Genomic DNA, 11,792 nt, shown 5'->3' with positions numbered 1-11,792 from the left:
CAGCATTAGTCAATCTCTCAATCTGACAGATAACAGACAACATACCTTCGTGATTACCTAGTTTACTCAGTCGATTACAATCCAATTTAATTTTATTTCTTTCCTTAATTGTCTCTTGTTAATTATTATAATTAAATCTCATTTCATAAATAAATTTGTAATGTGATCATTATTATTTAGAAATCGTCACAGACAGAAACCAACCCATTAATCGTCATATCCAGCACTGTTTATGATAAGTGAGAAAATAGTTTCAATATGAAATATTCTACTTCACCCACCCCAAGTTACAATAATTATCCAAGAAGCACCTCTCCTCTGCCGGCTCCAGCCAACTACCAGGCCACGACAGCTAGTGCAGCGGTTAAACGTTATAAATATCTAAGAAGGCTATTCAAATTTAACCAAATGGACTTCGAATTTGCAGCCTGGCAAATGGTCTATTTATTTGTGGCACCACAGAAAGTATTTAGGAATTTCAATTACAGAAAACGTAAGTTAATATTAAATTATATCTTTACTTACCTGATGTAAATTTTCAAAGTTATAATTTAGTAAACAAATTCAAGTCAATTTGACTTGCAATATACAGGTAAATTTACAAATCTATCTTTTTTAACGCGCCACCTACCTACTTATGCTTTAATCCTTTCTACCCAAAGGTTGTCTGGAAGAGATTGCTTAGCAATAAGACCGCCTTTAGTACTACACTATACGTATTGAAAATTGTTTTAACAAAACATGTTATGTTGGTGCAATAAAGTGTTAAATAAATAAATAAAATAAATAAATTCGAAAAAATTAGCCATACATGAAACTAAGGATCTAACCATGCTATTAAATATATTTATAATGTAAATAATCTAACCATACATAGGTTCTTATGAAAAATTTAATTATGTTTCTATTTTTTAATTTTCAGATACAAAATCACAGTTTGCTAGAGATGATCCAGCTTTTTTAGTATTACTCTGTGGATGGCTATTCTGTATGTATCTTAATTTAAAGTTTTATTTTAATAATGTTATGAAATAGTTTATAAAATTGCCTTATTTTTTAATGGATGATAATAAAACAACTCTGTCTGCATGATCGATATATGGTGGCACACCAGTGAGAGATAATAGATGACAATGAAGTCAGGTCAGTTGGCCTATAGTGACAAATTCATTGAGAAATTAACTATGATGGTTTCCAAAAAGAACCATATGGAGGTTGAACTGGCTGAGTAAATTGCTAGTAATGGAGCCACTCGCCCCATTACTAACAATCCCCCCTCCCCTGTCTCAACAAATATAAACTGTATAAAAACAAATTAAATTATAAAATAATGTTGGAGATTTAAGTTTAAACTGGGTAATGCTATAAAATATTTTTTTGTATTTCAGTTTCATCAATATGCTTTGCCCTGATTATGAACCTCACATGGGGTAAAGTGGCCCTATTTGTTTTGTTTGTGATATTTGTGGACTTCATTGGAGCTGCTATACTTGTCTCCACAATTTTTTGGTAAATTTCATAAGTTTTATTTATATTTTCTTCCTATACTTGAACTGTTAATAAACAATGTTGACATGTCTTTATATTATGATAAAGTAACTGAGCATAAAATAAACATATAACTAAATCAATAAGGTTATTGAATTAATTTAATTACACATTATCTGTACCACTACAAATGTTATCCACCAGGTGGGTCATCAGCTTACTATTTTAAGTATTATATAAAAAATATATTTGTTGCAGGTATGTGACCAACAAATATTTGCGACGGGAGCCAGATGGACCGGATGTGGAGTGGGGCTATGCATTTGATGTGCACATCAATGCATTCTTCCCGCCACTACTGCTTCTTCACCTTGTCCAGATAGTGCTGTTTCACAGTATGTATAATTTGTATATCTTAAGCAACTAGACTCTTTGTCCTGACAAGGAACTGAAATAATCAGCTAACTAATGTCAGCTTTAGAGGCGAGAAAGGGGCAAAGTCCAAAGAGGGTGCTACATGTACTACATATGCTACATGTACTGCTCATGTTTATAGGCGACGGTTACTACTTTCTTTCAGGTGGGCCATCAGCTTGTTTGCCATTCTAAGTTGTATAAAAAAAAAAACAAATTCAATGTTAATATTTTATTGACTGATCTTTTTTGCCATCATTAGGGCATGCCTTCAAGTTTACCCAGAGGTACTTGGTACGCTAATACTGACCTACGACTAACTCTAGGAAAAGGCAAGCACAATAAATTTAGGTTACAGTGTTACAGATATAAACAGACTTAAATTACACTAAGATCAAATAGTAATGTACAATTATTTTTTTAATACAACACTCCAATTTTATTAGTACTTGAAAGTCACATCTCATGGTTCAAGTACTTCTCATTTCTTATAATACGCCTCTATTATTAAAAACTGGCATTCTGCTATTTATCTTAGAGAGATTTTTTCACCAATAGCCTTACTATACTTTTACAGTTCTTAAATTTATTGTGTTGCTTTGTCATTCAATAAATTCTCAAATATCTTTTCTCTGTTCCAGATCTACTGATCTACGGCGGCAACCTGTCGTGCCTCGTATCAAACACGTTCTGGCTGGCCTCCATCATCTACTACTTGTACATCACATTTCTCGGATATAGCAGTGAGTAAATATTTTATTCTATTCAAGAAAATTTATTTCGGTTTCAACAATGACATTACAAAACACATGCATAACATATTAATACTCAGGAATGGCAATCTAATTAATAGTAGCGTGGATATCACAAAATATGCTACCCCCATACATTGTCATCACTAAGGATTTTATTTTATGCAACTTAGGAAAGAAGCTGATAGCTCACCTTATGTAAAGTAGTAACATGGATATAACAGAGTATACTGTTTCACCCATAATACTCCCAATGCGTTGCCATTTCTGAGGACTAAAGTGTTGTCTCTGTACACTGTAAATTAATTCAACATTTAGGTATTATCTCTCCAAATTCTATTAGTGTATTTAAGATTATTTTCGAGGGAGGAGCCTGGCCCTTCAAAAAAGCTGCATATATAGTCTCCAACATGTTTTCATAGCATCACTCGCGTCCTGTGGGCCTGGCCCACCCTGCTCTCCCCTAAATACGCCTATGCCAAATTCTAACATTGACTGCCGAGCTGACAAACAATGCATGGTTTAAGCAAATCATGTGCATCTCTTATCAATTAAAACTACTAAATATGACCACTATACTCCATATGTTATAGCGTAGTTCGAATGGCAAATTAAAACAATAGAAAAAAGTACTAAAATGTAAATTACAAGTTCAGTAAATCATTTGACTATGAGTTATGATTCTTTATTTAAATTTAAGGCCAATAAGAAGTAATAAATAGGACAGACATTAAATTTAGCTTTTTAATTATATAAGATTATAATTCCATTTTTGGAGTCACTCAGTATATTTTTTTTACAGTAAAAACAACCAAAATGTCAGTTACATACTAGAACACAGTATTAGCTTGTTTGCAATTTTTCAATCTATAAACTCTATTTGTGAAGTTTATTTTGTATTTGCGATTTTTAAGGACTTTTACGAGACGCATCTTATGTATTTCATATTAATTTTCAGATCTACCAATTGTCCACAATGCGCGAGTATTCCTTCTGCCATTGCCCATCCTTGTACTGGCATACCTGGGCAGTCTTCTGGCTGGATGGAACTTTAGCTTAATGCTCATGAACTTCTATCACTACAGAGTACTATAATCACTGTATTGTGACAGTTCGTATGTTACTATGAAGTTTAGTGGCCCGGAAATACTCGCTAATAAATAAAAAATATCAACAATCTATTAAAATACATTTATTTCTCGTCTCGCCGCCTTTGAAGTACAGAGCGCTGAAATACAGAGTTTTAAGAACCTTCTAGCAGATAGTGTCCTATAGGCGCGCTGCTTTCCGGCTCGAAGGACCATTTGAAAGGTCGAAAAAAGGAGGGTTGCACAAAAGGTCATCAAGCTCATAATTTAGACGTTTAAAGCATTAAAATAAAAAGGCTAAATTTCTTGTCTTCAAAATGATGTCCGTCTTCTTAGTCGAGCTTCGCCGTAGTAATTTGTTTTATCAAAGGCAGTTTTGTCTGTCGAATGTCTTAGCGGCCAGCGAGAAAACCGATCAAAGAGATTGCAGCTCATGTATTTTGGCTGTTTACACATAGACATATTTTCCTAAATCAAAATTATGCTATTAAATTATTTTTTATAAGTAGCGAGTATTGATGTTTCTATAAATACCTAGTCTGTACCTCTGTAAGCCGGGGGTTATGGCAAATAATGTCATAAGACAAGTATAGTTCTATAAAATATACTTTTTTAACCAATATGTTTTGAAGTAACAATTCAATTAATTTGAACTAGAAAATTGTCTAGCTAGAATAAGTTTGACTGAATTTTAATGCCCATGTAACTAACGCATTTATAACCATGATAAATGTTTGAAATGTGGGTATGTGGTGAAATTGTAAAGACGAGATGTCAGTACACGAGAGGTACTTAAGAAAAAATATTACGAGCCCTAATAAAAATAATAGATATTAAAGCAATAATGTTTAGAACCTTCAAGAAAAGAGTATATTCCTTTTTAAAAGGCCGGCAGCACACCTGCAATGCCGCTGGTGTTATGGGTGATCATGGGCGGCGGTAGTCATTTACCATCAGGTGAGCCGCATGCTCGTTTGCCCCTGTGTTGTAAAAAAAAAACATGTTTATTCCGATATCACGCAAAAACTGTACTAAATTAGATTCAGTTGTATTCTTAGAGGTCTAACTTGAAATGTGCTGTATGTTTTTTTCTTGAGACGAAATCTAGAAGTGTTATATTTCTTTTCACGTGTACGCAATAGTGGGCAAAAAGTTTGTAAAAATTCAAAGATAAAAAATTATACTCAATTTCAACAGGTCGTAAAATGACATGTATGTAAAAATAGAGATTTACGACTCCCATTTCTCTGTGCCTACCCCATAAGGGAGATATCGTGAAAATAGATTGTACAGTAAATTTTTATAATTATGTAAAATTGTATATAAATAATATTAATAATTGTGTGTTTAAATTATTTAAACAGACTATCAACATATAATCAGAAAAACTCATTATAAAAAAATATCTTCGTGAATTCACAATGTTAATGTAAGTAGTTATACTAAGATTAAATAAAATTGTAATTTATAATATATTGTTTTATAATAAAATTTAAATGAAACGACAAGTATTATTAATTTACGACGTTATTATTATAATAATACACATTCTACATAAAATTATATTTAAATAATCATAATTAATCCTATCATCAAATTTAATCCTATACTAGCAGTCTAATCATCGTCTAATACTATGACCTCGTCAGATGCAATTGGTTTTGGCCGATTATCTCCACTAAATGGAAGCGCTTTTTTAACTTCAGGTTTTTTGCCTTGAATAACCACCTGTTTAGAAACGGAAGTCTTTGTTACCGTTACAGACGATGGCAGCTTGCTAATAGATGCGTTTATTTCATGCGAATGTACCGTTTTTGGCATATTTTTCTGACGTTCCGCCAATTTTTCCTGGAGCGTTTTACCTGGACTCACTTGCTGTAATGGCATTGGAGGTTTTGTATGAATCGCAGAGTTCACAGTAGAAGCACTAGACATATGGGCTTGAGCCGGTACCGAACTATGCACGTTGGTATACGAAAGCGAAGTTGAATGAGAGGATGCGCTGTAAGTGGATAAGTTAACCGTCATAGAGGCGGGCAAAGTTGGCAACACTGTGCCCATGCTAGGGGCTAATGATACCGACGAAGACTTCTGTAAATTAGATGCTGAAGAAGGCGTAACCTTCGCGACCGTGGTTATAGAAGTGCTAGGTGATTTTGTGCTCTTTATTTGAGCGGTATTAAAAGCTGTCGGACGAGTGTTAGAAGGTTTTGGTCCTCGCTTCTGTTTCTTTGTGGGTGGCAAGTACGTCGATGAGTAATTTTGGCCGATATACTGACGGTAAAATTCTGCTTGAAACGTATTCTGAAGAGTGTTCTGTAAAGTTGTTTGCAATGGATTTTGCAAAGACGTATAGCTAGCTAAAGCGCTAATATTGTTCAAATAAGATAACGCAGCAGCAGTCCGTTGACTTAGTGAATCGTTCAACATCGGCAAGTAACTCTGGAAAGCTGCTGCCATTTCTTGAGGAGACATTTTCGGTAATCCAGGCCCCGTCGCTGAAGTTACCGGAGCCTTTGCCTCCGGCTGCACTTTCGGCGGATTAGGTATTGTAGATGCCAATTTGACACTTTCAGCTGCTTTAGCTGTTTGTTTCTTTTGTGCATTCTGGCTTTTATCTAAGCTAGCAAGAGTTGCTTGCTGTTTTAAAGTTTGTATAAGCGACTGGCAGTACTTCATACTGAGATCTACAAGATTCATGTTTTCTATTATTGGGGTTGGACAAATCAATTTGTAAGCTTCAACAAGTAAATTTGTAAACTGTTTAGAATTGGGTTGCTTCTGCGCTTTCATATATGCTCTGTAAATATCTAGAGTTAAACTTTTTAGTGCTTGTTTCTCCACATCATTACTTTTCAGGTCGGCTTGTTGGCTAAACTTCGTGAGTTGCCCTTTCAGTGATTGTACACAAAGAGAAAATGCTTGGTGCGCTAGTTCTTCCCTATCCGAGTCTCTTAAGTATTTCTTATCGAGTTCTGGTGTTCTCTGTAACTGCATACTTAAATCGAGCAATGTTTTATGATCATCTATTTCTTTTAGAATTTCCATTGTCAACTGAACCGATCGACTCATGTGAAATGCGAATCCACCGCCTCTGTCTACTTCATTTAATGGAATTTTCCATATATTATTGAAAAAATTTGCAGCTTTTCGTTCACTAAATAAACCTCCTAATTTCTGTCCTGACCTGGATGTAAAGGTCGACAGCATAAGATCTCTACACCTTTCGATATCTTTACCCTTCTTATAATAAAAGTGATAATGGGCTAACCTGTATATTGCCTTGTAATGAGGCGGGAATCTACTCGCACAATCTTCTAAAGCATCTAAACAAGCTCCCACTATTGTCATGATTTCCTCGTCAGTCAATGGTTTGGAATCACCAGATGATTTAGTGGAAGTATCACTATCCCGACTAGAATCACTGCTACTGTCAGTAGAAGAACAACTAGAACTAGAATCTGAAGACGACGATGTTGATGTAGTACTTGATGATTCCTCTTTTCTCTCTGTATCACTCTCTTTTTTATTTTCTATTGTGGTTTTTATATTATCAGAGTTATCGTCTGGCTTTTTTACTTCAGAAATATTTTTCAATTCATCTGTTACTTTTTCAGCATCTCGGTTTATTTCTCCCACTGCTACAACTTCAGAAGCTTTATCTGATTGAACAAATACTACAGTCTCAGCGTTAGTAACTGGTGGTTCTTTAGAAGCAATTCGTTCTGTATCATAAGATGCTGACCTTCGAACTTTCGCCGCAGCAGATTCTAACTTTTGTCGCTTCACTTCCATAGTTTCCTCTTCACCTGCGTCACTCACTGAGCGTTTAAGTATATTAGCCGCTTGAACTGGTTCCGGTTTTGCTTCAGTATCTGTTTCATTGCCAGTATCTTTTTTTGATTTTTTTGAAAACGGTCCTTTTTTCCATTCTTCTATACAGGCTGTGAATACTTTTCCCACAGATGAAGGAATAGATTTATTCTCATGTTGTTCTATATATTTTAGAATAGACGCATGAATTCTATAATGCAGTTCTAATACTTCGATACAAAGGTTTGTTGGTGAACTGTAATTAATTTTCATTGGATAAGTTGCATCAGTCTCTTGTAAACTTTTAACGCCTTTCATGTAATAATCAAGGTAAACAGATGGAGGTTTATTCCTTTTTTCAGCTACTTTTCCCAGCATATAATAGTGAAGCCAAGAGTCCTCATTTGCTTTTTCTGTGTCACTGCTACTGTTAAGATCACTAAGAACAGTGATAAAACATTTTTGTGTGGTATCTAACATATTCTCTTTTTGTTTTTCTAAGGATTCAAAATCTTCCATACTAAGCGATTCACTAGCTTGTTTTAAAAGTCTTGAACAAAAAGAATGAACCGTATACACAAATATTCCATACTCAATCCACATATTACAATGTGTAGGATCCAATTCCAGCGATCTTTTGAAACATCTTATAATTGATTTAGCAGGATTCAAGAATTCTCTTTCATTATTAAAATTCTTGCAAGAATTCAATATTCTCTCTAGATTAACTGCCTTAGCTAACGATATTTCGGCCCAAGATTCAAGACGGTCGTTATTTATTGTTATATCAAGCATATTAAATTTGACTGACAAATTTCCCTCTTCCTTTTTGAAATAATAATCACCAAGAAGGAAATAAATATCTTTCATTTTATAAGGTAAAAGTGGTGGCACTGTTGGTAGTTTATCTTCAACGCCTTTAATATATTTTTTCATTTCGTGTACATATTTCTGCGGGTCGCATTCAGGAGGTAGCAAGGCTAAGATACGATGGAATAATTGCTCAATTTCAGTTGTAATACCCGTTATTTTACCTTCTAAAGCTGGAAGAATAGGTGGTCTAAAAATCTCATACAGCTGTTGAGCTCTCTTCCAATCTAATGAATGTGGTGTAATTTTGTGATCAATTAAATATTTTACTTTGGGTTTCTTTGCAGGATGGCCAAATAGACAATAAACACATTGTTCCATATATTGACAGATCTGTTCCAAAGACTTGGACAAAGAGGGTGAGCGCAATCTAGGAACAACTGTATCAAGAATGAAATAGAGAAGTTTCCCGTCTGATTTGCAACACCAACCCTTTTCACCTAACTGTTCATGTGCTATGAACAATAACATCAACGAATTAGGAATTTCATCACAAGATACCTTTTCTTTGTCATTATGAGTTCTTCCTCTTCCTTGATCTTCTTCTCGCTGTAATATGTAGTGCATCACAATCCAAGGAACTACAGAACCAAAAGGCATTTCTGTTGCATTAGTTTCAACTTGATGACCAATTATTCTAATAAGATCATCAAGACCCTGACTAAGTTCTTTTTGAGAAACTGCATCTAAACAAGACAGACCTTCTGTAGTCAGTATATGATCCATACTACAAAGTATTTTGACAACAGCTAGAGTCCACTTTTCATAATCTGTTGATCCTGTAGTGTACCTAAAATAATGTTTTAATGCCTCATGCAAACATATTAAAGACCACTTGAAACATTCATCAACTTTGTTTAAAGCCCAATATGCATCTAATATAAGGGACAACTGCACTGCAAAGTCTAAAGACATGTCATCCTCTTGATTTCTAGCAATATCCTTACAGTGTTCAAAAGAATCTAAAATAATTGTCAACACTTCTTCATAGCAACCTCTGTCATATAGGTCCATGACTGTTGCTAACTTTTTATTTCTTTCAAAAAATTTAATGGATTCTAACACCTCACTTTCATTTATGATTGGTTTAAATGTAAAATTAACAACATTTAAATTGTAGGTGTCATGGTGGTCTTCCATAGCTTCAAACTCATATAATAGTTGATACAGGCAATCTAAAGCAAATTCCTCACATTTATTCAAAATGTGTATATGTAGTTTCACCCAAAGATACCTTAGCATTAATTCCAAACAATCAGTTCCAGAGTAAATATGTGGTTTCATATTTAAACCTATTCCTATTGTTTCAATTACACTTAAATCATGTGACTGCTTTTCCACTGTAGTTGAAATTAGTTTTTCATTGACAGAAAACTCTTCTACCAGTATATTAATTACTGTATAATTTATTGAATCTTCATGGTTATTCTCATCTGTGCATGACGGAATGTCAATATGGTTATTATAACATTTATTAGCTTCGATGAAAATTTTAGACAATTCTTCAGGCCATATTGCTCTCCATTTCTTGGCTAAGATAAGTAAGTAATCCTTTAATATATCAATGATATCTTTTTTGTTCTCTGTGTACTTAGTAATAAACTGCTTTACATCTTTTTGTTCATTGTCTGTGTTAAAATATTTCTCATTTTCTTTTTGACCACTGTTTACTTTGCCCTCAAAAAGTTTATCTAAATCTGACATATCAATAGATTTGTTTTCCTGGTTCTCTTTTTTTTTAACAATATCTGGAGCTAAAGAGACAGGCACCATTCTTCGTAGAGTATCATAGATATTATCGTTAAGTTGGTCCTGCCTGTTAGCAGTTTTCTTTCGACCAGAACGGCGCTTATTGCACCATTCCCATTGTTGTAAAAAGCTTAAATCGCTGCCACGTCTTCTTACTGGTGCTTTTTTTTGTGCTTTTGGTTCTGGCTGGGCATCAGTTGCTATTTCTGTTGATATCAATTCTACATCACTCTCAACTTTTTCAGTATCAGTTGTAGCTTTATCTTTATCAGATAAATCATTATTCTCATTTTCTGATACATTCTCAATATTTTTTTCATTATCTGTATTATTTTCTTCTGGTTTAGTATCCAATGGTTCAATTTCTTTAGATTCTTCACAAACCTCCATTGGTTCCTCTTTTTCTTCTTTCTCAAAAATAATTTCAATATGACAAGCATGACTATAGCAATTCTCTGTCATGTAATGATGCATATCCACAAGTGACTCTCCAACAGACTTCCATGTCAGGCTAGTTATTGGAGTCCTTAATTTTAAATTTGGTAATATATATTTGAATTGCTGGGCTCGCTGCTGCTCTAAATATATTTCATTAATTTCTTCTGCTTCTTTTAATAATTGTTGTGCTTTCTCATCATCAATTGGTTCGTCATCCTTCTCCACCCATTTATACATGGGATTAAGGTATTCCATAAACTCTCTTATGTATGGGTAAACAGTATATATGTGCTTCCTATAAGCCAAACCTCTTAAATAGCCCGGATCAAGCTGCAGTGTGTCATAAATAGTTGATATACACTCTTCTTTGCAATCTAAGCCTAATAATAAAGTAACAATTTTGTCAAGACATGGCCAATGGCGTGGATTACAATTGGCACCTTGCTGAAATGAGTGCAGAGCCATTTCATAGCGTTTGGCCTTCATACACAACTGACCAAGACGGTACCAAAGAGTGATGTCAGTATCATCCAACTCAGAAGCTGAGCAGTAACAATCTATAGCTGCGTCGACCTCATCAGCAGCACTCAACATAGCCGCAAGGTTTTTAAAACACAAATACTTCAAGTTGAATAATGGTCCAGTGATTTTCTCACCTTGCGCTGGCTTTTTGACGTCATACAGCAACTCAGTATCGAGAAGATCTTTAAGAAGTTGTGTGGCATCTCTAAGATTACCTTTTCTTTGTAACTCCAGAGCTTTTGCATATTGTTGTAACGCAATTTGTTCTAGAGCCTCTTTAGTTACTTCCACTTCAGAACCACTTTCTTCCTCAGACTCGTCATTCAGTGCCGATATTTTTATCATTTTAAGTTAATTTCCTTCACATAGGTAAAAAGATAATATATTAAATAAAAATTACTGACTTATCTAACCATGTTCATTTTATAAACAAAACAATAATAATGTAAAATCAAGCTTATCAACCTCAATCACGTACCGGTTGGTCCGTGTCAATGTCAATTAACAAAAATTACTGATGAGTGATGACTGACTGACGTTTACGAGTAGCTACAACCACCATTTACGAACCATAGAAAGAGAATGCCATCACAGATACCATTCTTAATTGCTTCATTCAATAAAAACGACAATCGTAACAACACCTCTTTTTAAATAT

At 34.3% G+C, this 11,792-nt stretch overlaps 2 protein-coding genes across 2 annotated transcripts; one reads left to right on the top strand and one right to left on the bottom strand.

Moving 5' to 3' along the window:
- Nucleotides 1-22: 22 nt before the first annotated feature.
- LOC113522275 (protein unc-50 homolog) lies at nucleotides 23-4,025 on the top strand. The gene is made up of 6 exons (XM_026907953.3): nucleotides 23-493; nucleotides 923-988; nucleotides 1,389-1,509; nucleotides 1,747-1,883; nucleotides 2,544-2,645; nucleotides 3,613-4,025. Exons 1-6 carry the CDS (start codon nucleotides 259-261, stop codon nucleotides 3,747-3,749), a joined length of 798 nt encoding a protein of 265 aa, XP_026763754.1. The 5' UTR covers nucleotides 23-258; the 3' UTR covers nucleotides 3,750-4,025.
- Nucleotides 4,026-5,251: 1,226 nt separating this feature from the next.
- Nucleotides 5,252-11,617, bottom strand: LOC113522273 (calcineurin-binding protein cabin-1-like). The gene has a single exon (XM_026907951.3). The coding sequence runs from the start codon at nucleotides 11,477-11,479 to the stop codon at nucleotides 5,360-5,362; it is 6,120 nt and encodes a 2,039-aa protein (XP_026763752.2). The 5' UTR covers nucleotides 11,480-11,617; the 3' UTR covers nucleotides 5,252-5,359.
- Nucleotides 11,618-11,792: the final 175 nt, after the last annotated feature.

Source organism: Galleria mellonella, unplaced genomic scaffold (genome assembly GCF_026898425.1).
Source record: "Galleria mellonella isolate WM207_F2 unplaced genomic scaffold, CSIRO_AGI_GalMel_v1 utg1267, whole genome shotgun sequence".
In the NCBI taxonomy this organism is placed as follows: Eukaryota; Metazoa; Arthropoda; class Insecta; order Lepidoptera; family Pyralidae; genus Galleria; species Galleria mellonella.
This window is presented reverse-complemented; position numbering and strand designations above follow the sequence as displayed.

Bases quoted from the DNA above. Each gene is read 5' to 3' on its own strand.
- LOC113522275 (XM_026907953.3), top strand. From the start codon at position 259: ATGAAATATTCTACTTCACCCACCCCAAGTTACAATAATTATCCAAGA. The intron at 989-1,388 runs GTATGTATCTTA...TTTGTATTTCAG, and splicing joins ACTCTGTGGATGGCTATTCT to TTTCATCAATATGCTTTGCC. The intron at 1,510-1,746 runs GTAAATTTCATA...TATTTGTTGCAG, and splicing joins CTTGTCTCCACAATTTTTTG to GTATGTGACCAACAAATATT.
- LOC113522273 (XM_026907951.3), bottom strand. From the start codon at position 11,479: ATGATAAAAATATCGGCACTGAATGACGAGTCTGAGGAAGAAAGTGGT.